This window comes from Heptranchias perlo, chromosome 11, assembly GCF_035084215.1.
Source record: "Heptranchias perlo isolate sHepPer1 chromosome 11, sHepPer1.hap1, whole genome shotgun sequence".
NCBI lineage: Eukaryota > Metazoa > Chordata > Chondrichthyes > Hexanchiformes > Hexanchidae > Heptranchias > Heptranchias perlo.
The window spans coordinates 14,156,966-14,182,563 of record NC_090335.1 but is presented as its reverse complement, the minus strand read 5'-3'; the positions used below and the strand labels follow the sequence as shown (position 1 = coordinate 14,182,563).

The 25,598-nt window shown below is 45.2% G+C and overlaps 1 protein-coding gene across 2 annotated transcripts in view; it reads right to left on the bottom strand.

Moving 5' to 3' along the window:
• Positions 1 to 970: 970 nt before the first annotated feature.
• Positions 971 to 25,598, bottom strand: part of LOC137327110 (uncharacterized) — a 35,959-nt gene continuing 11,331 nt past the window's right edge. The window contains exons 3-4 of one of the 2 annotated variants that reach the window (XM_067992567.1): positions 24,298 to 24,353; positions 971 to 5,065 (exon numbers count right to left, since the gene is read on the bottom strand). In XM_067992567.1, coding sequence (XP_067848668.1) covers positions 1,304 to 3,658 — 2,355 coding nt within the window. In that variant the 5' untranslated portion in view covers positions 3,659 to 5,065; positions 24,298 to 24,353 and the 3' untranslated portion in view covers positions 971 to 1,303. Of the gene's footprint in view, positions 5,066 to 20,858; positions 21,305 to 24,297; positions 24,354 to 25,598 lie in introns of those variants that run through there. The other variant, XR_010964355.1, reaches the window with a different exon arrangement.

Sequence of the window (25,598 nt, the reverse complement as noted above, 5' to 3'; positions counted from 1 at the left end):
CGACCTTATCTATGCCCCTCATTATTTTATAGACTTCTATAAGATCACCCCTTAACCTCCTGCTCTCCAGGGAAAAAAGTCCCAGTCTGTCTAACCTCTCCCTGTAAGTCAAACCATCAAGTCCCGGTAGCATCCTAGTAAATCTTTTCTGCACTCTTTCTAGTTTAATAATATCCTTTCTGTAATAGGGTGACCAGAACTGTACACAGTACTCCAAGTGTGGCCTCACCAATGCCCTGTACAACTTCAACAAGACATCCCAACTCCTGCATTCAATGTTCTGACCAATGAAACCAAGCATGCTGAATGCCTTCTTCACTACCCTATCCACCTGTGACTCCACTTTCAAGGAGCTATGAATCAGTACTCCTAGATCTCTTTGTTCTATAACTCTCCCCAACGCCCTACCATTAACGGAGTAGGTCCTGGCCCGATTCGATCTACCAAAATGCATCACCTCACATTTATCTAAATTAAACTCCATCTGCCATTCATCGGCCCACTGGCCCAATTTATCAAGATCCCGTTGCAATCCTAGATAACCTTCTTCACTGTCCACAATGCCACCAATCTTGGTGTCATCTGCAAACTTACTAACCATGCCTCCTAAATTCTCATCCAAATCATTAATATAAATAACAAATAACAGCGGACCCAGCACCGATCCCTGAGGCACACCGCTGGTCACAGGCCTCCAGTTTGAAAAACAACCCTCTACAACCACCCTCTGTCTTCTGTCGTCAAGCCAATTTTGTATCCAATTGGCTACCTCACCTTGGATCCCATGCCTTCCTAGCATAAATATTTTTGAAACTACCAAACCATTTTGAAAATATTTTTAAAGTATTTTAAGAGAATTTTTTTAAAGTTTTAAAGTTGTAGATTGTATGAACCAATCGGGTCTCCCCTTAGGCCTTCACTTGTTTCTCTACTTTGATAATGAAGGAGAGAAGGGTCAGCGTGTCCAGAGTAGAGGTTTGTAAACAATTTTACAACACCAAGTTATAGTCCAGCAATTTTATTTTAAATTCACAAGCTTTCGGAGGCTTCCTCCTTCCTCAGGTGAACGTTGTTGGAAATGAAATCCTCGAAATGAAATCGCATTTATAATTCACAGAACAATGCTTGGTGATTACAGACAGTTTTTTCAACTGCCCTTTGCCAAGGCAATCAGTGTGCAGACAGACAGGTGTTACCTGCAAGGTCTCCGAATATACAAATCACCAAAAAAACCCAAAAAAACCAAAAAAAAACAGAGATAGAGAGGTAGAAACATAGAAAAGACAGCAACTGACCCGTTATATTAAAAACAGATAACATTTGTTCGCTGGTGGGGTAACGTGTAGCGTGACATGAACCCAAGATCCCGGTTGAGGCCGTCATCATGGGTGCGGATCTTGGCTATCAATTTCTGCTCGACGATTTTGCGTTGTCGTGTGTCTCGAAGGCCGCCTTGGAGAACGCTTACCCGAAGATCGGTGGCTGAATGTCCTTGACTGCTAAAGTGTTCCCCGACTAGGAGGGAACCTTCCTGTTTGGTGATTGTTGCGCGGTGTCCGTTCATCCGTTGTCGCAGTGTCTGCATGGTCTCGCCAATGTACCATGCTCTGGGGCATCCTTTCCTGCAACGTATGAGGTAGGCAACATTGGCCGAGTCACAGGAGTATGAACCATGCACCTGGTGGGTGGTGTCCTCTCGTGTGATGGTGGTATCTGTGTCGATGATCTGGCATGTCTTGCAGAGGTTACCGTGGCAGGGTTGTGTGGTGGCGTGGACGCTGTTCTCCTGAAAGCTGGGTAATTTGCTGCGAACGATGGTCTGTTTGAGGTTGGGTGGCTGTTTAAAGGCGAGTAGTGGAGGTGTGGGGATGGCCATAGCGAGGTGTTCGTCGTCATTGATGACATGTTGAAGGCTGCGGAGAACATGGCGTAGTTTCTCCGCTCTGGGGAAGTACTGGACGACAAAGGGTACTCTGTTGGTTGCATCCCGTGTTAGTCTCCTGAGGAGGTCTATGCGATTTTTCGCTGTGGCCCGTCGGAACTGTCGATCGATGAGTCGAGCGTCATATCCCGTTCTTACTAGGGCGTCTTTCAGCGTCTGTAGGTGTCCATCGCGTTCCTCCTCGTCTGAGCAGACCCTGTGTATTCGCAGGGCCTGTCCATAGGGGATGGCCTCTTTGACGTGGTTAGGGTGGACGCTGGAAAAGTGGAGCATCGTGAGGTTGTCCGTGGGCTTGCGGTAGAGTGAGGTGCTGAGGTGCCCGTCTTTGATGGAGATTCGTGTGTCCAAGAAAGAAAGTGTTTCTGAGGAGTAGTCCATGGTGAGCTTGATGGTGGGATGGAACTTGTTGATGTTATCGTGTAGTCTCTTTAGTGATTCCTCACCGTGGGTCCATAGAAAGAAAATGTCGTTGATGTATCTGGTGTATAGTGTTGGTTGGAGGTCCTGTGCAGTGAAGAAGTCCTGCTCGAACTTGTGCATGAAAATGTTGGCGTATTGGGGTGCGAATTTGGTCCCCATGGCTGTTCCGTGTGTTTGGGTAAAGAACTGGTTGTCGAAGGTGAAGACATTGTGATCCAGGATGAAGCGGATGAGTTGTAGGATGGTGTCTGGAGATTGGCTGTTGTTGGTGTTGAGTATTGATGCTGTCGCAGCGATGCCGTCATCGTGGGGGATACTGGTGTAAAGTGCCGAGACGTCCATCGTGGTGAGAAGTGTTCCTGGTTCAACTGGTCCGTGGGTACTGAGTTTTTGTAGGAAGTCTGTAGTGTCGCGACAGAAGCTGGGGGTTCCCTGTACGATGGGTTTCAGGATGCCCTCGATGTATCCAGAGAGGTTCTCACACAGGGTTCCGTTGCCTGATACGATAGGACGTCCGGGTGTGTTGGCTTTGTGTATCTTTGGGAGGCAGTAGAAGTCTCCCACGCGGGGAGTACGTGGGATGAGAGTGCGTAGGATGCTTTGAAGGTCTGGATCGAAGGTCTTGATCAGTTTGTTGAGCTGGTGTGTGTGTTCTTTGGTCAGATCTGCGGGTAACCGTCTGTAGTGTTCCTGGTTGTCCAGTTGTCGGTATGCTTCTTTGCAATAGTCCGTTCTGTTCTGTATGACGATGGCTCCTCCTTTGTCCGCTGGTTTGATGATGATGTTGCGGTTGGTCTTGAGAGCGTTGATGGCGTTGCGTTGTGCTCGGGTGACATTCTGGACTGTCTTCTGAGTGCGGCTGATGAATCTGGCATTGACGCATTTCCTGACAGCTTGAGCATACATGTCAAGCTGAGGGCAGCGACCCTCCGGAGGAGTCCAGTGTGACTCTTTCCTCTTCGGTTGCTGTACCGCGGATCCTTCTATCTGCTGTTCCGGATCGTTGATTGTCTCATTGGGTTCGCTGCTGAAATCTTGGGGTTTGTGGAAGTATTCCCAGAGCCTCATTCTCCTGATGAATTCCTCTGTGTCCGCCGCGAGACTAGTGGGGTCCATTTTGGTAGTGGGGCAGAAATTGAGCCCTCGGCTGAGAACTTCGATTTCGTCTGGTTGAAGGGTGTGGTCGGACAAATTGACGATAGACTTCGCTGTGGTTGCAACTGTGGTACCAGGGGAAGCTTGGTCGATGCTGGTGGTGATGCCGAGTTTCTCAAGCTTCCTGCTCTTGGTTTTCATGTAGGCAGCGTAGTTCCGTTGCCTCGTCTGTCTGGCGGTATCTCGTAGCTGGTCTGCTGTGTCCTGAGTACAGGTTGAGAGTATGGACTCTATCTTGGTTTCGAGGTGCCAGTATGAACTGGTATCATGGGTCACCTCTGGCCACTACCCACTGGTACCCATCCCTTCCTATCTGCAGACCCATGCAGGATGACATCACCGTGACCATTCAGCAATGCTCCAGAAGGCTGCCCCTCCTTCACGAAGCGGTAACTGAGTTGTACCAGCTGTCAGACAGCTGGATACAGCTTATAATCAGTCCTGCCCTCACAATCTCCTTTTGGCAACATGTGGCTCTCCTCCACAGCTATTAAGACTTCCATTTGGACATTATCCTGCTTCTCCTTCCCCACCTTGCCCCAAATCACTCCGCACTTATCCTGTCAGTGACAACATGATTTCAGTGAAAACAATTCTGATAACTTTCCTTTTGTTTAACACCGCTGTGCTTTACCTTGGTATTTGTTGAGTGTCCTTTCAATTCTAGCTCCCTATTTCTCCTACAGCAGGAGGTGTTTGGCTGATTGATTGCAGCAGGAACCCAGGGGGCCATTGAGGTGGTATCTCCTTGTCTTTGGTTGTGAGTCATTTTCCCTTTAAGAAGAAACTAGACAGAGTGAAAGTTCTCTGCTTGTCATCATATGGAGTTCAACTCAGGTTTCAGTAGGCATTCCTTAATGAGCTTTCAGCCGTAGCTCAGTGGTATCACTTTGGCCTCTGATGTCAGAAGGCTATGGGTTCGAAGCCCCACTCCAGAGACTTACAGCACAAAATTTGGCTGATGTTTCAATGCAATACTGAGGGAGTGCTGTGTTCTCAGAAGTGCCATCTTTCAGATGAGATATTAAACTGTGGCCTCAGGTTGATGTAAAAGATCCCATGGCACTATTTTGAAGAAGAGCAGGGAAGTTCTCCCTGGTGTCCTGGCCAATATTTATCCCTTAACCAACATTACTAAAACAGATTATCTGGTCATTATCACATTGTGTTTGTGGGACCTTGCTGTGCACAAATTGGCTGCTGTGTTTCCTACATTACAACAGTGGCTACACTTCAGAAGTACTTCATTGGCTGTAAAGCGCTTTAGGACGTCCTGAGGTCATGAAAGGTGCTATATAAATGCAATTTTTTCTTTTGTTTTTGAGGGTGTGAACGGGTACTGGCAATAAAGAGGGATAATGACACATTCTCTCACTTCCACCCAGGAGCCCCAAATGAAAATCAGGGCTAAAAAGTCAAGTTAGGCAGTTACAGGGCAGAGACCTGGCATTCGTGCAGATATAAGCTAGAAAAGGAAATGAGAATTATATTTCTCTACTATCTGTCCAGTTCCTTTACTGGCATATTTTTCTTCCTGTGTTTTCATTCCTAGAAGTATAGAGGGAAATAATGAATAATTTACTCGAAAAAATTGTAAACTAAAGAGGTCTGACTTTGATCTTCAAACACTGAGGAAAGTTATGGTTATTTTCAAAGCCAGTAACTAGGCATGTTTACAACTTTAAATAGCTGGCTATGCGCCTCGTTTAGAATCTGAATTAGCCTAGTGCAGGCTGAATGAATTACCTTAATGCAGACGTGGTTGTGGAGAGGTTGGAAAGTCCTATTCCTAAAGCTGGTAATTTGTCACAGGAAATGCTGCTCAAATTCTCAGTTATATTGCAACTAAAATAGCCAAATATCATGCTGAGATCAAACAAAGGGCAACATAAGGTAGAAATGACAAAATACAGATTGTGTTAAATTGTGACTTTTAGGTCAATAGGATGTTGATCAGTCCATGACTTAACCATCAACACAATGTCGGTGGGCATGAATAACAATGTCAGGATAAACAATTCAACTACTTGACATGTTTCAAGTCCAGCTCAAAAATGGTACGTTTATATATGACTTTCACAAGCTCAGCATGACTTGTTTTGTGCCAGCTAGTAATACATTCTACCTGCAGTCACTTACCAAATATATAAATTTAGAAAAGCTTTGTTTGACAGGAACACAGATAGATGACTGCAATTTTTGATGCTGTGGAAATTGTCATGCTGGTATATCCCAGAGTATTAATGCTGTTGCTGGTCGGAGTTAGTGAAGGTTGTCCAGGCCGAAGTATTAATCCTTTTGCTGGTCGGAGTTAGTGAAAGTTGTCCGGGTCGGAGTATTAGTGCTGTTGCTGGTCGGAGTTAGTGAAGGTTGTCCGGGTCGGAGTATTAATGCTGTTGCTGGTTGGAGTTAGTGAAGGTTGTCCAGGTGGGAGTATTAATGTTATTGCTGGTCGGAGGTAGTGAAGGTTGTCCAGGTCGGAGTACTAATGCTGTTGCTGGTCGGAATTAGTGAAGGTTGTCCAGGTCGGAGTATTAATCCTGTTGCCGGTCGGAGTTAGTGAAGGTTGTCCAGGTCGGAGTATTAATGCTGTTGCCGGTCAGAGTTAGTGAAGGTTGTCCAGGTCGGTGTATTAGTGCTGTTGCTGGTTGGAGTTAGTGAAGGTTGTCCAGGTCGGAGTATTAGTGCTGTTGCTGGTCGGAATTAGTGAAGGTTGTCCAGGTCGGTGTATTAATGTTATTGCTGGTCGGAGTTAGTGAAGGTTGTCCAGGTCAGAGTATTAATGCTGTTGCTGGTCGGAATTAGTGAAGGTTGTCCAGGTCAGAGTATTAATGCTGTTGCTGGTCGGAGTTAGTGAAGGTTGTCCAGGTCGGAGTATTAATGTTATTGCCGGTCGGAGTTAGTGAAGGTTGTCCAGGTCAGAGTATTAATGTTATTGCTGGTTGGAGTTAGTGAAGGTTGTCCAGGTCGGAGTATTAATGTTATTGCTGGTCGGAGTTAGTGAAGGTTGTCCAGGTCGGAGAATTAGTGCTGTTGCTGGTCGGAGTTAGTGAAGGTTGTCCAGGTCGGAGTATTAGTGCTGTTGCTGGTCGGAGTTAGTGAAGGTTGTCCAGGTCGGAGTATTAGTGCTGTTGCTGGTCGGAGTTAGTGAAGGTTGTCCGGGTCGGAGTATTAGTGCTGTTGCTGTTTTGGAGTTAGTGAAGGTTGTCCGGGTCGGAGTATTAATGCTGTTGCTGTTTTGGAGTTAGTGAAGGTTGTCCGGGTCGGAGTATTAATGCTGTTGCTGGTCGGAGTTAGTGAAGGTTGTCCGGGTCGGAGTATTAATGCTGTTGCTGGTCGGAGTTAGTGAAGGTTGTCCAGGTCGGAGTATTAGTGCTGTTGCTGTTTTGGAGTTAGTGAAGGTTGTCCGGGTCGGAGTATTAGTGCTGTTGCTGGTCGGAGTTAGTGAAGGTTGTCCGGGTCGGAGTATTAATGCTGTTGCTGGTCGGAGTTAGTGAAGGTTGTCCAGGTCGGAGTATTAGTGCTGTTGCTGTTTTGGAGTTAGTGAAGGTTGTCCGGGTCGGAGTATTAATGCTGTTGCTGGTCGGAGTTAGTGAAGGTTGTCCAGGTCGGAGTATTAGTGCTGTTGCTGGTCAGAGTTAGTGAAGGTTGTCCAGGTCGGAGTATTCGTGCTGTTGCTGGTCGGAGTTAGTGAAAATTGTCCGGGTCGGAGTATTAATGCTGTTGCTGTTTTGGTGTTTGTGAAGGTTGTCCAGGTCGGCGTATTAGTGCCGTTGCTGGTCAGAGTTTGTGCAAGTTGTCGAGGAAAGTATCATCTACTTGTCCCTTAAAAAGGTGCAATGATTTCTGCCTGAACCACTCCGTGTGGCAATGCATTCCATCCTCTAACAACTCTCCAAATTAATTTCTCCTAACCTCTCTCCCACCTCTACTCTAATAGCACCAACTGTGCATTCATAGGGCCCATGAGAGTGTCTCCATCACATTACTGAGAGTAGTGTTTGTGACAGTTTTCTCTCTTGTTGCCTTCCCACCCAATTTAAATGGGCAAGAGGCACCAGTGGGTCTGGAGAGTTGAGTAGATATGGAATCAGCAACTATGCACTCAGTTCCTCCTTCACCTCTGCTCTGCTCCTCTCCTCCTGCTGTTCTGTTTCTTTCTTTTTGGTTGTCTCCCTCTTGCTCTCTCTCACACTCTCACTTGCTCTCGCTCATGTTCTTTCAGCTGTGTGTTAGATCTACCAACTAGATTAATCCAAATTATATAGATTTGAACGCCAAAGATAACTTTACTTGTTGGTTTTATTAATATCGACAGGAAGTACATGGGTCTATGTGTCTATATACTTACAAGTAGGATATCCATCGGGCTCTGAGACAACTCCAATCCAGCTTTGATCATAACACTGAATACTAAAGAACTACTGAAAACAATTCATATTTATACACCTCCAGAGACAGTTTCTATGCAATGTTCTAATGCTCTGAACCTATCAATTCTGAGCTTATCATCATGTGATCCTTGCATGTCATATGCTACTTCATCAGTAGGTGGCAATTTTGCACCACATATACTTCATTCTGGCTGCAATATGAAAGATTCCATTTCTTATCAATAGAAGATGAGGTAGCCTTGCATTATTGTAAACGTTCATACCTTTCCCAAGATAACAGCAACTTAAACCAGACATGTTGTCTCCCAACTAGTCCATGATTCTTTACACAGATCCTTTGATGCTTCTTAAAGTGTCTTAAACTGACAAAGCATCCTGCTTAGCTTTGATCTGCAGAATCCTAATGACCTAATGTAATCCACGTGTAAGCCTGTATCACACAGATTAAATTCATAATATACAAAGATATTAATACTGTTCTCTGTATCATTAAGCTATTTTTCATTATTTCTCACCAAATGGTCTAAGCTTTCTCCTGAATCATGGCCAATGTATTACTATGGTTTCTACACTCCTTTCTTTAGCCCTCTATGCTAACTATCCCATGATACCCTTTACCTATGCCAAGCTGTTAACCTATTATATTATACAATATCCCACACCATGGGTTAGTTACTAAGTGCCCATTCAAATGCCTAGGGCAACTAATGTTACAACGTCATTTCGTTTCAATTTATATTATTAAAAGAAGAGCTAATTCAATCAACTGAGGCATTTGGTTAAAAAGGAAATCAAACAGTCACATGAAGACAGACACCAACATTTGCTGTTTGAGGATCAGGTCACTGACTAACTGAACACTCACAAATCAAAGGCCTTCTTTACAACATTTCAATTTATTTGAACAAAACAGACTGAGCTTATGGAAGCAGTCAACCAATCACTGAAGAGTCAACTCATTTTGTTTTAGATCTGCAGAGTCCTCCACTGACGATTAGGCACGAACCCTAGACTGAGGTTCGCTAACTACTCCAGAGCTCCAAGGTGGTCGCTATGGAGACTGGTTTGTATTTACTGGGTTTACGTTTCTTTCCACATGGCATGGTGTAATTTCCATGTACTTTCCAATATAATTTTAAACATATCTATCAAATCACCCCTTAATCTCCCCAAGTCTATAAAAACAGCCTCAATTTTTCAAATCTTTCTTTGTACTTGTATTGCCTGCTACCAGGCAGCACTCTGGTGAATCGAGCAAGACAGCTTTACACCAGAACGCCCACTCACAGTTCCAGTACTTTATCCCAATTGAATAACTGCTTCCGGACTTTGACCCATAGTAACCTTAGCAATTCTCAAAGCATTCACCCATAATGCTTTCTGCTCATGTCAAGTTATCCTAACTTAGCCATTTTCTATGTACATCTCCTAACAGACGATAGCAGTTCACACATATCACAGCATTGGGCTTTAGACTGATTTTCGAGACGTGGGTGGTAATTTTCACCTTCACTCCTTATATACAATTCCAGACCTTGTCCAGTGTTCATTCCCATTGAAATGAATGTATATGAAGATTGGACGGGCTCTATAACAGGCGCGTGATTGGCTCCACCAGTTTACCTCCTAAGTGGCAAAGGTGAAAATTACCCCCCGTGGGATGCAACAGGAACAAGAATTTATGGCAAAATCCTGTCAGATTTCAAAATCTGTAACTTTTCTAATTATGGGTAAAGTTATATTATGATCATGGGGTTTGTTATGGGGTGTCATCCTGTGACATGTAACCAGCCCCATTTCTCTACATTTAATATGGGATCAAAAATAATGCCACAAAAAGTAAAACATATAGAATGGTTACAGCACAGAAGGAGGCCATTCGGCCCATCGAGTCCGTGCCGGCTCATTGTAAGAGCAATCCAGTTAGCCCCATTCCCCCGCTCTTTCCCTATAGCCCTGCAAATTTTTTCCCTTCAAGTATTTATCCAATTCTTTTTTGAAAGTCTTGATTGAATCTACTTCCACCACCCTTTCAGGCAGCACATTCCAGATCATAACTACTCGCTGTGTAAAAAAGTATTTCCTCATGTCGCCTTTGGTTCTTTTGCCAATCACCGTAAATCTGTGTCCTCTGGTTCTCAACCCTTCCACCAACAGGAACAGTTTATCTTTATTTACTTTATTTAAACCCTTCATTGGATCGACTCGGCCTGTATTCACTAGAGTTTAGAAGAATGAGAGGGGATCTCATTGAAACATAAAATTCTGACAGGGCTAGACAGACTGGATGCAGAGAGGATGTTTCCCCTGGCTGGGGAGGGGGGGGTCCAGAACGAGGGGTCACAGTCTCAGGATTCGGGGGTAGGACATTTAGGACTGAGATGAGGAGAAATTTCTCAGGTGAATTTCACAGGTGAACCTGTGGAATTCTCTACCACAGATGGCTGTGGAGGCCAAGTCACTGAATATATTTAAGAAGGAGCTAGATAGATTTCTAGACACAAAAGGCATCAAGGGGTATGGGGAGAGAGCGGGAATATGGTATTGAGATAGAGGATCAGCCATGATCATATTGAATGGTGGAGCAGGCTCGAAGGGTTGAATGGCCTACTCCTGCTCCTATTTTCTGTGTTTCTATGCTTCTATGTTTCATGATTTTGAACACTTCTTTCAAATCTCCTCTCAACCTTCTCTGTTCCAAGGAGAACCCCAGCTTCTCCAGTTTATCCACATAACTGAAGCCCCCCATCCCTGGAATCATTCTAGTAAATCTTTTCTGCACCCTCTCTAAGGCCTTCACATCCTTCCTAAAGTGCGGTGCCCAGAATTGGACACAATACTCCAGTTGTGGTCGAACCAGTGTTTTATAAAGGTTCAACATAACTTCCTTGCTTTTGTACTCTATGCCTCTATTTATAAAGCCCAGGATGCCGTATGCTTTTTTAACCGCTTTCTCAACCTGCCCTACCACCTTCAAAGATTTGTGCACAGATACCCCCAGGGCTCTCTGTTCCTGCACCCCCTTTAGAATTGTACCATTTAGTTTACATTGCCTCTCCTCATTCTTCCTGCCAAAATGTTTCACTTCACACTTCTTTGCATTAAATTTTATCTGCCACATGTCCACCCATTCCACCAGCCTGTCTATGTCCTCTTGAAGTCTATTACTGTCCTCCTCACTGTTTACTACACTTCCAAGTTTAGTGTCATCTTCAAATTTTGAAATTGTGTCCTGTACACCCAAGTCCAAGTCATTAATATATATCAAAAAAAGCAGTGGTCCCAGTACCGACCCCTGGGGAGCACCACTGTACACCTCCCTCCAGTCTGAAAGACAACCGTTCACCACTACTCTCTGTTTCCTGTCACTTAGCCAATTCTGTATCCATGCTGCCACTGCCCCTTTTATTCCATGGGCTTCAATCTTGATGACAAGCCTATTATGCGGCACTTTATCAAACGCCTTTTGTAAGTCCATATACACATCAACCGCATTGCCCTCATCAACCCTCTCTGTTACCTCATCAAAAAACTCAATCAAGTTAGTTAAACACGATTTGCCTTTAACAAATCCATGCTGGCTTTCTTTTATTAATCCACATTTGTCCAAGTGACTGTTAATTTTGTCCCAGATTATCGTTTCTGAAAGTTTCCCCACCACCGAGGTTAAACTGACTGGCCTATAGTTGCTGGGTTTATCCTTACACCCTTTTTTGAACAAGGATGTAACATTTGCAATTCTCCAGTCCTCTGGCACCACCCGCATATCTAAGGATGATTGGAAGATTATGACCAGCACCTCTCCAATTTCCACCCCTACTTCCCTCAGCAACCTATGATGGATCCCATCCGGACGGGGTGAATTATCTACTTTAAGTACAGCTAGCCTTTCTAGTACCTCCTCTTTATCAATTTTTAGCCCATCCATTATCTCAATTACATCCTCTTTTACTGTGACTTCGGCAGCATCTTCTACCTTGGTAAAGATGCAAAGTACGCATTTAGTACCTCAGCCATGCCCTCTGTCTCCATGAGTAGGTCTCCTTTTTGGTCCCTAATTGGCCCCACCCCTCCTTTTACTACCCGTTTACTAATTATATGCCTATAGAAGACTATGGAATTCTGTTTTATGTTAGCCGCCAGTCTATTCTCATACTCTATGATTCTATGATCTTTTAATTGCAATTTCTGAGCATTTTAAAAAAAAGATTATCCTCACTGAGACCTGCTGTGTCTTATCTGTTTCTTTGAATGCATTATTATGGCAAAGTATAAGTCACATTAAAAATTGAAAAGCTTCCCCGATTGCAGGTTCTGAAACATGCTGTGCCTGATGATGTTAAATGAGTTGAAATTGAATATCTTCAATTACCTACTATGATACTCTGATGGGCATCAACAGCTTATCAATTTCAAAATTCCACTCAGGAGAGCCTCCCAAAAAAACCCCAGGAACTGTCCCTTTCCAAAATAAAATTTGGAGCCTAAAAAGGACCCTTTGCCCTCCTTTCCACTCCCTACTATCACCATGAGGTGCCCGTGACTCGTGGTGCCAGCCTCTATCGAAAGGAGACAAGGTGCATCACACAGAAACCTTCCTGTGGTCCACACTGCTAAAAGGAGAGGAAAGGGGTGAGTACTAATTCTCAGAAGCATCACTCCTGCGCTCCCACATCCAGGATTTGTATATTGTTTCCATATCTGGCTGCCTCTTGCACCTCCTGCACTCTTTGTACAAGATATAAAAAGGCTATCTCTCTCCATCACAACCCTTATACTGTCTTCTGCCTTTTGCGTGTTTGTTAATTCATTAGATATTGCATGTCTGGAGAAAATAGATTCAAATATAGTTGAAACCTTATCACCATTTTGATAGTAGTATTGTGTGTACTTCTGGTTAAGTTGTGTAATAATCATTAACTGTTAGGTAGTCCTTCCACTGACCTGGGAAAATAATTGGTATGAATTACGGTCACTGTGGTACTGGGTAAGGTTTCGGTGCTCCTTTTTGTTGGTTTGCTCTATATTTTTAGTATAATGAACATTTTTGCTGCTACATGAGCAATTTATTTTGGGCCAAAACTTAGTTTCCCAAACTTTAGGCACCATTGGTGACCCAGCTCTATGGGGTTTTTGGCCCAGTGTTCAACCTTTCCACAAATCTGGAATTGGAGACTTGAGCCTCCCGACCAAACCTCTTGGAGAAGCTACCCTTTGTAGAGCTCCAGGAGTGGACAGCTGGGATTCAGGAATACCCTATTATTGCACTAACCTTCTTATCCTGGCCCAAGGCCCTTTCCCTTTTCAAAATGATCCTGGGCCTATCATTTGTCTTCCACACTGGTGAAATGGGAACCTGGCACAGGCCAACCTCTCCTTGAGGGTCAGATTGAGACCTTCCAGCAGTTAGCTGATGTTTCCACCTAACCAGCAAATTTCTGCTTCATAACACACTAATAAAGTGCAATGTAAACAGAAGCCCCTCCTCTAGAACATTACCCAGACCCCTTCAGACGCACCTCCACCCTGTGCACCCTGCTTATCTTGGTGGCTAAAAACAATGTGGAAACACTTGAAGGAGTCTGGGCATGGGGCCAGATAATGAAGGAAGAAAGGTGGAGCCAGACTCTCAGAACCATCACAAGCAACAAAATGTAACTATACTAACACTATGCAAGGGCCACAAATTCTATCCCTCCGTCTCAGACAACTGCTGGAGAGACTGTTGCCAGTGGGGTCCTCTCTTACATGCATTTTAGTCAAGTCCACACATCTAACCGAGCTGGATATGGATCAATCTGCTCTTGAAGGGCCCCCAGTCCAAGGCTCTTGGGTTTACCCATTAGGGAATGCAGCCATTTAGGACTTGTAATCAATGTCATAGAGGACCCTGTTAATGCTTATTGTACTTATTCCTGTGCCACTAGCTCTTTCAGTGAAAGCAGGTTACTTTGGATTCCGTGTAGTTTCTCTAGTTCGGTCACCTTATATTGTAGTTGCTGCTTGTTTTTGCCCGGGTCAGAGGGATAAGGTATTTGTGGAGACTGGCGTTGTGCAAAATAAGCCCGTCTTTCTCACAAAGTTGCTAGGCATCATCTATATTACCCAAATCTCTGCAGCACACACAGATAGCGCTGAGTGTAAGAACAAGCCGATCACAGCAACGTAGAATGTACATTTTTCCCACCGGTGGAGCACAATGCCCCCTCCCCCCACATAGTGCACCAGGAATTGCAAGGGATGGCTACCATGGTTTCCTTCTAGGAACATAGGAACATGAGTAGGCTCTTCAGCCCCTCGAGCCTGTTCCACATTCAATTAGATCATGGCTGATCTGTATCTTAACTCCATTTACCCGCCTTGGTTCCGTAACCCTTAATACCCTTACCTAACAAAAATTTATCAATCTCAGTTTTAAAGTTTTCAATTGACGCCCAGCCTCAACAGCTTTCTGGGGGAGAGAGTTCCAGATTTCCACTATCCTTTGTGTGAAGTAGTGCTTCCGGACATCACCCCTGAACAGCTTAACTCTAATTTTAAGATTATGCCCCCTTGTTCTGGACTCTCCCACCAGAGGAAATAGTTTCTCTCTAACTACCCTATCAAATCCTTTAATCATCTTAAACACTTCAATTAGATCACCCCTTAATCTTCCATATTCAATGGAATACAAGCCTAGTCCATATAACCTGGCCTCATAATTTAACCCTTTTAGCCCCAGTATCATTCTGGTGAATCTATGCTACACCCCCTCCAAGGTCAAAATATCCTTCCTGAGGTGCGGTGCCCAGAGCTGAATGCAGTACTCTAAATGGGGTCTAACCAGAGCTCTGTACAGCTCTAACTTTCACCCCTTTGTATTCCAGCCTCCTTGAGATAAAGGCCAACATTCCATTAGCCTTTTAAATTATTTTCAGTACCTATCCACTAGCTTTTAATGATTTCTACACTTGGACCCCTAAATCTTGCTGCTCATCCACAGTTCCTAGCTTCTCGCCATTTAGAACATATTCTGATCTATCTTTTTTAGGTCCAAAGTGGATGATCTCACACTTTCCCACATTGAACTAGCTGCGCCTCTAGCCAAACTGTTCCAGTACAGTTACAACACTGACATCTAATCGACAATGTGGAAAATTGCCCAGGTATGTCCTGTTCACAAAAAGCAGGACAAATCCAATCCAGCCAATTACTGCCCCATCAGTCTACTCTCAATCATCAGCAAGGTGATGGAAGGTGTCGTCAACAGTGCTATCAAGCGGCACTTACTCACCAATAACCTGCTCACCGATGCTCAGTTTGGTTTCCGCCGGGACCATTCGGCTCCAGACCTCATTACAGCCTGGGTCCAAACATGGACAAAAGAGCTGAATTCCAGAGGTAAGGTGAGAGTGTCTGCCCTTGACATCAAGGCAGCATTTGACCGAGTGTGGCACCAAGGTAAAATTGAAGTCAATGGGAATCAGGGGGAAAACTCTCCAGTGGCTGGAGTCATACCTAGCACAAAGGAAGATGGTAGTGTTTGTTGGAGGCCAATCATCTCATAGAAAACATAGAAAATAGGAGCAAGATTAGGTCATTCATTCGGGACTGCTCCGCCATTCAAAATGATCATGGTTCATCGTTTAACTCAGTACCTTGTTCCTGCTTTTTCCCCATACCCCTTGATCCCTTTAGCATTAAGAAATCTATCTATCTCCTTCTTGAATACATCTAATGACAGGTTGACCACCCTCTGAGTGAAGAAATTTCTCCTCGTCTCGGTTCTAAATGGCATACCCTGTATCCTGAGACTGTGACCCCTGGTTCTGGACTCCCCAGCCATCGGGGACATCCTCCCTGCATCTGGTCTGTCTAGTCCTGTTAGAATTTTATGTTTCGATGAGATCACCTCTCATTCTTCTAAACTCTAGTGAATATAGGCCTAGTCGACCCAATCTCTCCTCATTCGTCAGACCGGTCATCCCAGGAATCAGTCTGGTAAACCTTCGGTGCACTCCCTCCATGGCAAGGACATCCTTCCTCAGATAAGGAGACCAAAATTGCATACAATACTCCAGATGTGGTCTTACCAAGGCCCTATATAAATGCAGTAAGACATCCCTGTTCCTGTACTCAAATCCTCTTGCAATGAAGGCCGACATACCATTCACCTTCCTAACTGCTTGCTGCACCTGAATGCTCGCTTTCAGCGACTGGTGTACAAGGACACCCAGGTCTCGTTGCACCTCCCCTTTTCCCAATCTATCACCATTCAGATAATAATCTGCCTTTCTGTTTTTACAACCAAAGTGGATAACCTCACATTTATCCACGTTATACTGCATCTGCCATGTTCTTGCCCACTCACCCAACTTGTCGAAATCACATTGGAGCCTCTTTGCATCCTCCTCACAGCTCATGTTCCACCCCAGCTTTGTGTTGTCTACAAACTTGGAAATGTTACATTTAGTTCCCTCATCCAAATCATTGATATATATTGCGAATAGCTGAGGCCCAAGCATTGATCCCTGCGATACCCCACTAGTCACTGCCTGCCACCCGGAAAAAGACCCGTTTATTCCTACTCTCTGTTTCCTGTCTGTCAACCAATTCTCAATCCATGCCAGTATATTCCCCCCAATCCCATGTGCTTCAATTTTGCACACTAACCTCTTGTGTGGGACCTTATCAAAAGCCTTCTGAAAATCCAAATGCACCACATCCACTGGTTCTCCCCTATCTATTCTACTAGTTACATCCTCAAAAAACTCCAGTAGATTTGTTAGGCATGATTTCCCTTTCATAAACCCATGCTGACTTTGTCCAATCCCGTTAATGCCCTCCAAGTGTTCTGTTATCACATCCTTTATAATAGACTCTAGCATTTTCCCCACTACTGATGTTAAGCTAACTGTCTGTAATTCCCTGTTTTATCTCTCCCTCCTTTTTTAAATAGTGGGGTTACATTTGCCACCCTCCAATCTGTAGGAACTGTTCCAGAGTCTATAGAATTTTGGAAGATGATCACCAATGTATCCACTATTTCCAGGGCCACTTCCTTTAGTACTCTGGGATGTGGATTATCAGGCCCTGGGGATTTGTCAGCCTTTAGCCCCATTAATTTCCCTAGCACTATTTTTTTTTACTAATACTGGTTTCCTTCAGTTCCTCCCTCTCACTAGACCCTTGCTTCCCTCACATTTCTGGGAGGTTATTTGTGTCCTCCTTTGTGAGGACAGAATCAATGTATGTGTTTAATTGTTCTGTCATTTCTTTGTTCCCCATTATAATTTCCCCCATTTCTGACTGTAAGGGACCTACATTTGTCTTCACTAATCTTTTTCTCTTGACATATTTATAGAAGCTTTTACAGTCAGTTTTTATGTTCTCTGCTAGTTTACTCTCATACTCTCTTTTTCCCCTCTTAATCAATCTCTTTGTCCTCCTTTGCTGAATTCTGAACTGCTCTTTTCTCTGCCTTCCACTATTGCTTCTTCCCTTTCTGCCTTTTGTTTCTATCCTTGTTTCCCCCTCCTCTGTCTCCCTGCAGGCTATCTCAGCCCCAGTACATTGCTGCAGGAGTTCCTCAGGACAGTGTCCTTGGCCCAACCATCTTAGCTGCTTCATCAATGACCTTTCCTCCATCATAAGGTCAGAAATGGGGATGTTCGCTGATGATTGCACAGTGTTCAGTTCCATTCGCAACCCCTCAGATAATGAAGCAGTCTGTGCCCGCATGCAGCAAGACCTGGACAACATCCAGGCTTGGGCTGATAAGTGGCAAGTAACATTCATGCCAGACAATTGCTAGGCAATGACCATGTCCAACAAGAGAGAGTCTAACCACCTCCTCTTGACATTCAACGGCATTACCATCATTGAATCCCACACAATCAACATCCTGGGGATCACCATTGACCAGAAACTTAACTGGACCAGCCATATAAATACTGTGACTACAAGAGCAGGTCAGAGCGCTGGGTATTCTGCGGGGAGTGACTCATCTCCTGACTCCCCAAAGCCTTTCCACCATCTGCAAGGCACAAGTCAGGAGTATGATGGAATACTCTCCACTTGCCTGGATGAGTGCAGCTCCAACAACACTCAAGAAGCTCGACACATCCAGGATAAAGCAGCCCGCTTGATTGGCATCCCATCCAACACCCTAAACATTCACTCCCTTCACCACCAGTGCACCGTGGCTGCAGTGTGTACCATCCACAGGATGCACTGCAGCAACTCGCCAAGGGTTCTTCGACAGCACCTCCCAAACCCACGACCTCTACAGCCTAGAAGGACAAGGGCAGCAGGCACATTGGAATAACACCACCTGCACGTTCCCCTCCAAGTCACACACCATCCCGACTTGGAAATATATTGCCGTTCCTTCATCGTCGCTGGGTCAAAATCCTGGAACTCCCTAACAGCACTGTGGGAGAACCTTCACCACCACCTTCTCAAGGGCAATTAGGGATGGGCAATAAATGCTGGCCTTGCCAGCGACACCCACATCCCATGAATGAATAAAAAAAAATCTGCACAGTTTTGCCCACTCACTTAATCTATCAATGTTTCCTTACAACTTTCTGCTCCCATCTACACTTTACTGGGCCATCTAATTTAGTGTCATCAGCAAACTTAGATATACAGCTCTGTATTCCTTCATCCAAGTTATTTATAAATATAGTGACAAGCTGAGGCCCCAGTACAGGTCCCTGGGGCATATCACTGGTCACATTCTGCCAATTTGAGTACATACCCATTATCCCTACTCTCCGTCTCCTACCTCCTAACCAATTCCCTATCAAGCCAATAGGTTGCCTCCAATTCCATGTGCTCTCACTTTTGTTAACAGTCTCTTTGTCTAATGCCTTCTGGAAGTCCATATAAATAACATCCGTGGACACTCCCTTATCGACCATGTTAGTTACCTCCTCAAAAAATTCAACTAGGTTCATTAGACATGACTTACCCGTTACAAATCTATGCTAACTCTCTCTGATCAGCTCATATTTATCCAACTGCTCAACCACTCGGTCCCTAATAATAGATTCTAGTAACTTCTCCACAACAGGTGTTAGACTAATAGGCCTATAATTTCCTAGTTTATCTCTCCCACCCTTCTTAAATAGTGGAGTGGATTGGCAATTTTCCAATCCAAGGGGACAGTTCCTGAATCGAGAGAGTTTTGGAAGATCATGACCATCTACAATTTCCTCACCCACTTCTTTTAATACCCTGGGGTGGACGCCATCGGGTCCTGGAGATTTGTCTATCTTTAATAACATTAGTTTCTCCATCACCGTGTTATTAATTATATTGAATCTAGTTAGCTCCTCCCATTGATTTATTTTAGTTCTCCTTGAATCTCTGGTACTTTATCCTCATCCTCTATTGTGAAGACTGATACAAAGTAGCTGGTTAGTAGGTCTGTCATTTCCTGATTTCCAATGATAATATCACCTGCATGTGTCATTAAGGGGCCCACATTACTCTTGGCCACCCTCTTTCTTGATATATTTGCAAAAACCTTTAGTGTCTCGTAGTCCCTTTTTGTGGCTCTTACCACTTTCTTTGTATCCCTTTGCTGTTCTTTATATTTCTCCCAGTCCGCAGGATCTCTACTGTTCTTTGCCTCCGTATAAGCCCTTTCTTTTAATTTTATTTCTCACTTCCCTTGTTGACCAAGGATGTTTTATTATACAAGTAGAGCTCTTGCCCTTTAGGGGTATGTTCAGGTCTTGTATTCTCCTTCCACTGTTCATCCGTAGTTTTATCAGTTAGCAGTTCTGCCCAGTCTATTGTGGTCAATTTCTGTCTCATCCCTCCAAAGTCAGCCTTACCTAAATTTAAAACCTTGGTTCGTGACTCACCCTTCTCCCTCTCAAACTTAATATTGAATTCTATCATATTATGGTCACTGTTAGCTCGGTGTTCCCTTACCGTTAGATTATTGACCAATTCAGGCTCGTTGCTCATTATTAAATCTAAGATGGCCTGTGAAATGTGGAAGTGCAACACCATTAAAATTTATTTTTGGTCAGAAGGTGTGTGATTAAGATGAATAAATCCCAGGATAATAGTGGTAATGTTGTTTGGAGTTTATGCAGGTCACTCAGGTCAGAATATTAATGGTGTATTTAAGAGTCTCCATTTCAAACTATTGAGAAATCTACACTCAGCTGCAGATTTTCTACTTGCCCAATAGGGGGTGCGTACTCCAGAGAACTTAGGTGCATGTCGGCCGAGTGAAGGCTTAGGGACCCCCATGTGTGTGTAGTGGTACTGATAGATCTTAACTGGTTAGAACGGCTCAGGTTACTAGAGGAGATCATTGATAGGCTTCCTGTTGCATATCCAGCTAGGACCACTCTACCCATTGTGACTTTGGCCTGCAAGGTTTTTGCTTTCGGACCAGTGGATACACTCTTAAAAAGTCATTTATTAACAAGTAGAATACACAGGAGCAGTAAGATTCAACAAAATACATAGGGGCCCGATATCTATGGGGAGGGAGCTTGGGGGCGTTTTTTGTGGGGGGATTCCCAGAAATCCCGGGAACGCGGAGGTGCTGCCGAATTTAAGGGCAGGACTTCATTATCATTTTTTTATTCCATTTCACGCACCACAGCCGGACTGATTGAAAGGCTAGCTGGCTGCCAGGTGTGAAAACCAGCGGTACAAGGCCGCAGCAATGGTCCCTGGCAATCGGGAAAATTCGCAGGGCAGAAATGGGGTGAGGGGGTCGGCAGATCGGGGGGCAGAAGTGGGCGGGCCGGCAGATCGTGGCAGCGAGGAGAGGTCGCGATCGGCAGAATGTTTGTTTGATGGGTCGGGGGGGAGCACTCCTGCTCCTCCTGGCTCACAAGCAGAGCTATAAAAAGTACATAACTGCTGGATCCGGCTGCTCCCGTCTCCATTTAGCTGCCGGGTTTCCTGAGCCCTGGGAAAGACGGCCAGCCAGCGTTAAATTTAAATCAGGCTTCCAACTGCACTGTGGGAGCCTGATTTAAATATTATAATGAAGTGCCCCGCCTCTTGGGAGGGGGACACAGACATGCCTCGCAACCCACCGCCGTAAAAACAGCAACGGGCCCGTATGCGGTGGGTTGGGGTCACGTTTCACGATTTTAAATTCTTAACCCCCTCCGACCCTCTCCCGCCCGTCGTGGGGTGTTAAGGTCGACCCCATAGAGTACATAATTTCAAAAACAATAAAGATATAATCGATCCACAAGGGGTTAAATACTTTTCTTAAAACGTATTTCTTACATGGTTTGATACTTGGCAAAGCTTTTAAATGAAACAGTCTTCTGTAGACCTTCACAACGGAATGTTGTATGTGGAACACGATTCGGGGACGACCCACAGAGAACTAAAGACATGGTAGACCAAAAGCATCTGAACCGTCCTTCATTAATGACAAAATATACAGGGTATTGCGTATCTTGTAAAAGAACAGGTGTTTATACCCATCCCCAGGCCTCTCATATCTGCTAATGCTTTCACCAAGGACAAAGTTCTGATATTTTGACCAATTAACAGAATAAACAATCTGGTCTTGATCCCACAGACAGGTATGTGCAACGAATGATCTTGAGATGGCCTTCATGTATATTACTGTAAGTAATAATGTTAATACTCTGTTTCCATATCTTTCACCATTACCCCTCAATTAATAGACTGCCTTAATCTTGTTCCTGACTCCCCCTAAGATTGGTGTCTGGTCATTGGTCATGGATGTGAGCAATGGTTTACAGATGTGTCTGGAAGGGACTGTGTGGGATTGTGGGCAGGGGTCATGTTAGAATCTTCAAAGTAGCTCATCTGGAGATAACTGTATTGTGCTGGGAAAGGTGAAATTTGTTGGCTGACTGGTGGAAGGTCATAATCTGGCCCTTGTCACTTGACTCTTTGCTTGTGCTAAGCTCGTGCCTGATTGAGGAGCGGGCTGAAATCCACCAATATCTTCAGAGAGGCGCAGACTTCCTTTCAACATGAGGGGCTGCAGAGACAATGTGATGCTTCTGGCTCTTTGTTGGCCTCTTCCTTGGGGAGGGTGGTTGTCTATAAATGATAGGCTAAGTAGGTGGGGTTGTTAGGGAAGCCTTGTTCTCCACTGTAGCCATGGCTGTTGCCTGGAGGCTAGAGACCAGGCTATGATCGCTTGGCCTGCCCAGTAGTGGTGCCCAGTAGGAGGCCGCATGGACCCATCTTGTATTGGAAGCTGAAGGTGTTCGAGGGGTATTTGCTCAGGTCAATTAGGAGATGTGACTGTCCAGGTCCAGAATTGTTGGACTGGAGCCTTGACATTCAGCATCTGGAATAATTAGAGGAAGCTGAATATTTCTTTTTATTGTGTTACTGCTACCCAGGAACGAGATGGGCTGCCGGTTTCATCTACTTAGACCAGTGTATCTGCTGAGGGGGGCACGTTCCTTTTGTAGGGGAAGGTGGGTTTGGTGTGGGTTTTAATGTCTAAATTGGTCCAAGTGTCGAAGCTGCATGGAGATGTCCTTTTTTGAGGGATGTGCCCTCTGTTTCAGAATGGTTGAGCCTGTAACTGGGAGTCTGATGCTTCGAAAGAAGTTGGGGAGCGTGAAGCTGGGTTGCTCATGTAAGTTGTCATCAAAAAGGGATATTTGTGTTCAGTTCCTCCTGGCTGTACTCTGTGGTGTCTGGATCCACTCTGGTGCATTTCCAGGGTATTGAGGAGAGGGGGAACATTCCTATCTGATCCCTCAATAGAGGGGGAATGTAGGAGAGCTGAGGTCATTAGTGCTGTCGTGGATGTTGGGCGTGAGTGTGATTTTAATCCACCTCCTGAACGTGTTGCAGCAAGTTTCTCTTAAGTGTCGTGAGGAGGAGCTGTTCCCCCACCCGGTCGAATACCTTTTCTGGGTCCAGGGAGAGTATCAGGGAAGTCAGGTTGGTGCTACTAATGCCCCCCTATTGAATAGTCACCTGGTGTTGTCGCTCGAGAGGCGGCCCTGTGTAAGAGCTGTTTACTCTGGGTGGAGTTGCCCACGGCGACTGCATCTGGATCTTGGAGGCCAAGATTTTGGCCAATGCTTGATGAGGGATGTGAGTCGGTGCAATTTATTTGCTTCAAACAGGTTCACACTTTTTTGTTAAAATAATGCACAGAGACACTTGTATGGACGTGTTTGTTATTAATATCACGGTGAGTTCAGAGCATTTTTTTCCCCTTGGTATTCAGGCAATTTATTTTCTAATTTGCAACTTGAGCCTTTGGCTTTTCTTGTGAGGCAGCCTATCAAAGGTCAGGGAATGTAACATCCTTTTCATTACCGCCATCCAATTATGAAACATTTTGCACGTCACAAACCTATGGCCTCTTGAAATTATTCCACTTGTCACATCGAGCACAAACCAGATTGACCCTAAAGCTCGCTTTTCTTGCGCTCCAACAATGTTCCCATTACTTTCCACATCAGAGTGAATATATTTCTTTCCCACAGCTGTCAACCTCATGGAGCTCAATTTTCAAATTAACAAACGGGTTGGTTGGGGGCGGGGGGGCATTGAAAATTGCCACCATTTCAGACCCGCCCTCAACCCGCCTCCAACCCGCCCATTTCCGGTTTTCACCCGGGTGGGACAAGGGGCAGGCGACCAACCCTTTTCCAGGAGGCGGGTCAGGTCTTAAAACCTTTCAAGGAGGCTTCAGGCCTCCATTTTTTACCAAATCCCGATTTCAATCCCGGGGGGGCCGGGATTCCCGGGCCTTCTGTTTTACGCCTCGTGAAAGGAGGCGAGAAGGCCCGAGACTGACAGGTAGGTGCCTAGAAAGGCACAGCTTGTGGGCCTGGAGGAGCAGGAGTGCTTCCCCCAGGCCCAACAAACCTACCTGCACCGAACCTCCAACGATCGTGGACCCCACCCCGATCGCGGACCCCTCCCAATTGCGGACCCCTGACCCCCCACCCCGATCGCAGACCCCCGACCCCTGATCACAGAGCCTCCCCAACACTTATCCCCGACTCCGATCCTCCCTCTCGACCCCGATCCCCTGACCCCCAACCCTGATCCCCCGACCCCAATCCTCCCCCTCTGACCCCCAACCCTGATCCACGACCCCTGACCCCGATCCTCCCCCTCCGACCCCCAACCCTGATCCACGACCCCTGACCCCGATCCTCCCCCTCTGACCCCCGACCCTGACCCTCCGACCCCCAACCCTCCCCCTCAACCATCGTGGACCCCCGCGATAACCCCCGATCCAGACACCCCCTCGTGACTGACTCCCAATCCCATCGCCCATGACTTGTGACCCTGTGGCAACCTATGCCACCCATGCCCCTTGCCCACCCATGCCCCTAGCCCACCCTTGCCCTCGTGCCCCCCCATGCTCCACCCCCATCCATATAAACAAAAACTTACCCGCAGACTTGAAGACGTCCTCTCCCTGGCTGCTTTCCTGTCCGACTGAGACCAGCCTGTCTCAGATGGGAAACCGACAAAAAAAAAATAAAAGACGTCTTTACATCAAAATCGTAAGGACATCCCGGAAACCCGTACTAATGGGTTTCCCGACCTCAATTTGACTCCCCCGCCCCCTTCCTGGCTCCGTTTTAAAATCACCCCCATGGTCTCTTTATGTGACACTGTCAATTTAGTGCCTGCTGGTTTCAAATAAAGTGCAACCTTGTGCTGTGAACCCACAACCTCTAACAGTTGAGTTAAAAATGAGCAAACTCATTTCACTTAATAATGTTACAGTCAGCAGAGGAAGTGCACTGAGAGTGTAAAACACACTGCACTAACCGTTCCCACCTACTTCCCATTGTGACATGCTGTGTCAGGAGATATTCTTGGTCACCTCCTGTTCTTTTGTAAGATGCCTTCTTTTGTTCCATTTTAATGAAGGATATTTTAAATCCCTCATGATTAGCTTCCCTTTCCCCAATGCACAATTTATTTGCTCAAATAATTCCACATCAATTTCTTATTCGTATCCAGGTGATTTATAGCAACTCCCAATTCTTAATTTTCTTTTGTGTCTTATATTTCCATCCAACCTGACTGATTTCCCTTTATGTGAAGCTCAGTCTTTTCTTTCAATAATTTTGAGACCGTCAGTTAGAGCTGATCCTCCATGCCATTTATTTCTTCTTTTGAATTTCATCTTTTGGAAACCTGTTCAGGTGCATGTATAAAGGTCCTGCAGCATTATTCGAAGAAGAACAGAGAATTCTCCTGATAACGCATTTGCTACGAAGCACTTTGGATGCGAAAGGCACTATATAAATGCAAGTTCCTGCTACCAGGCAGCACTCTGGTGAATCAATGTCAACTAAGACAGCTTTACACCAGAACGCCCACTCACAGTTCCAGTACTTTATCTCAATTGAATAACTGCTCCCGGACTTTGACCTATAGTAACCTTAGCAAGTCTCAAAGCATTCACCCATAATGCTTTCTGCTCATGTCAAGTTATCCTAACTTAGCCATTTTCTATGTACACCTCCTAACAGACGATAGCAGTTCACACATATCACAGCATTGGGCTTTAGACTGATTTTCGAGATGTGGGTGGTAATTTTCACCTTCACACCTTATATACAATTCCAGACCTCGTCCAGTGTTCATTCCCATTGAAATGAATGTATATGAAGATTGGACGGGTTCTATAACAGGCGGGTGATTGGCTCCACCAGTTTACCACCCAAGTGGCAAAGGTG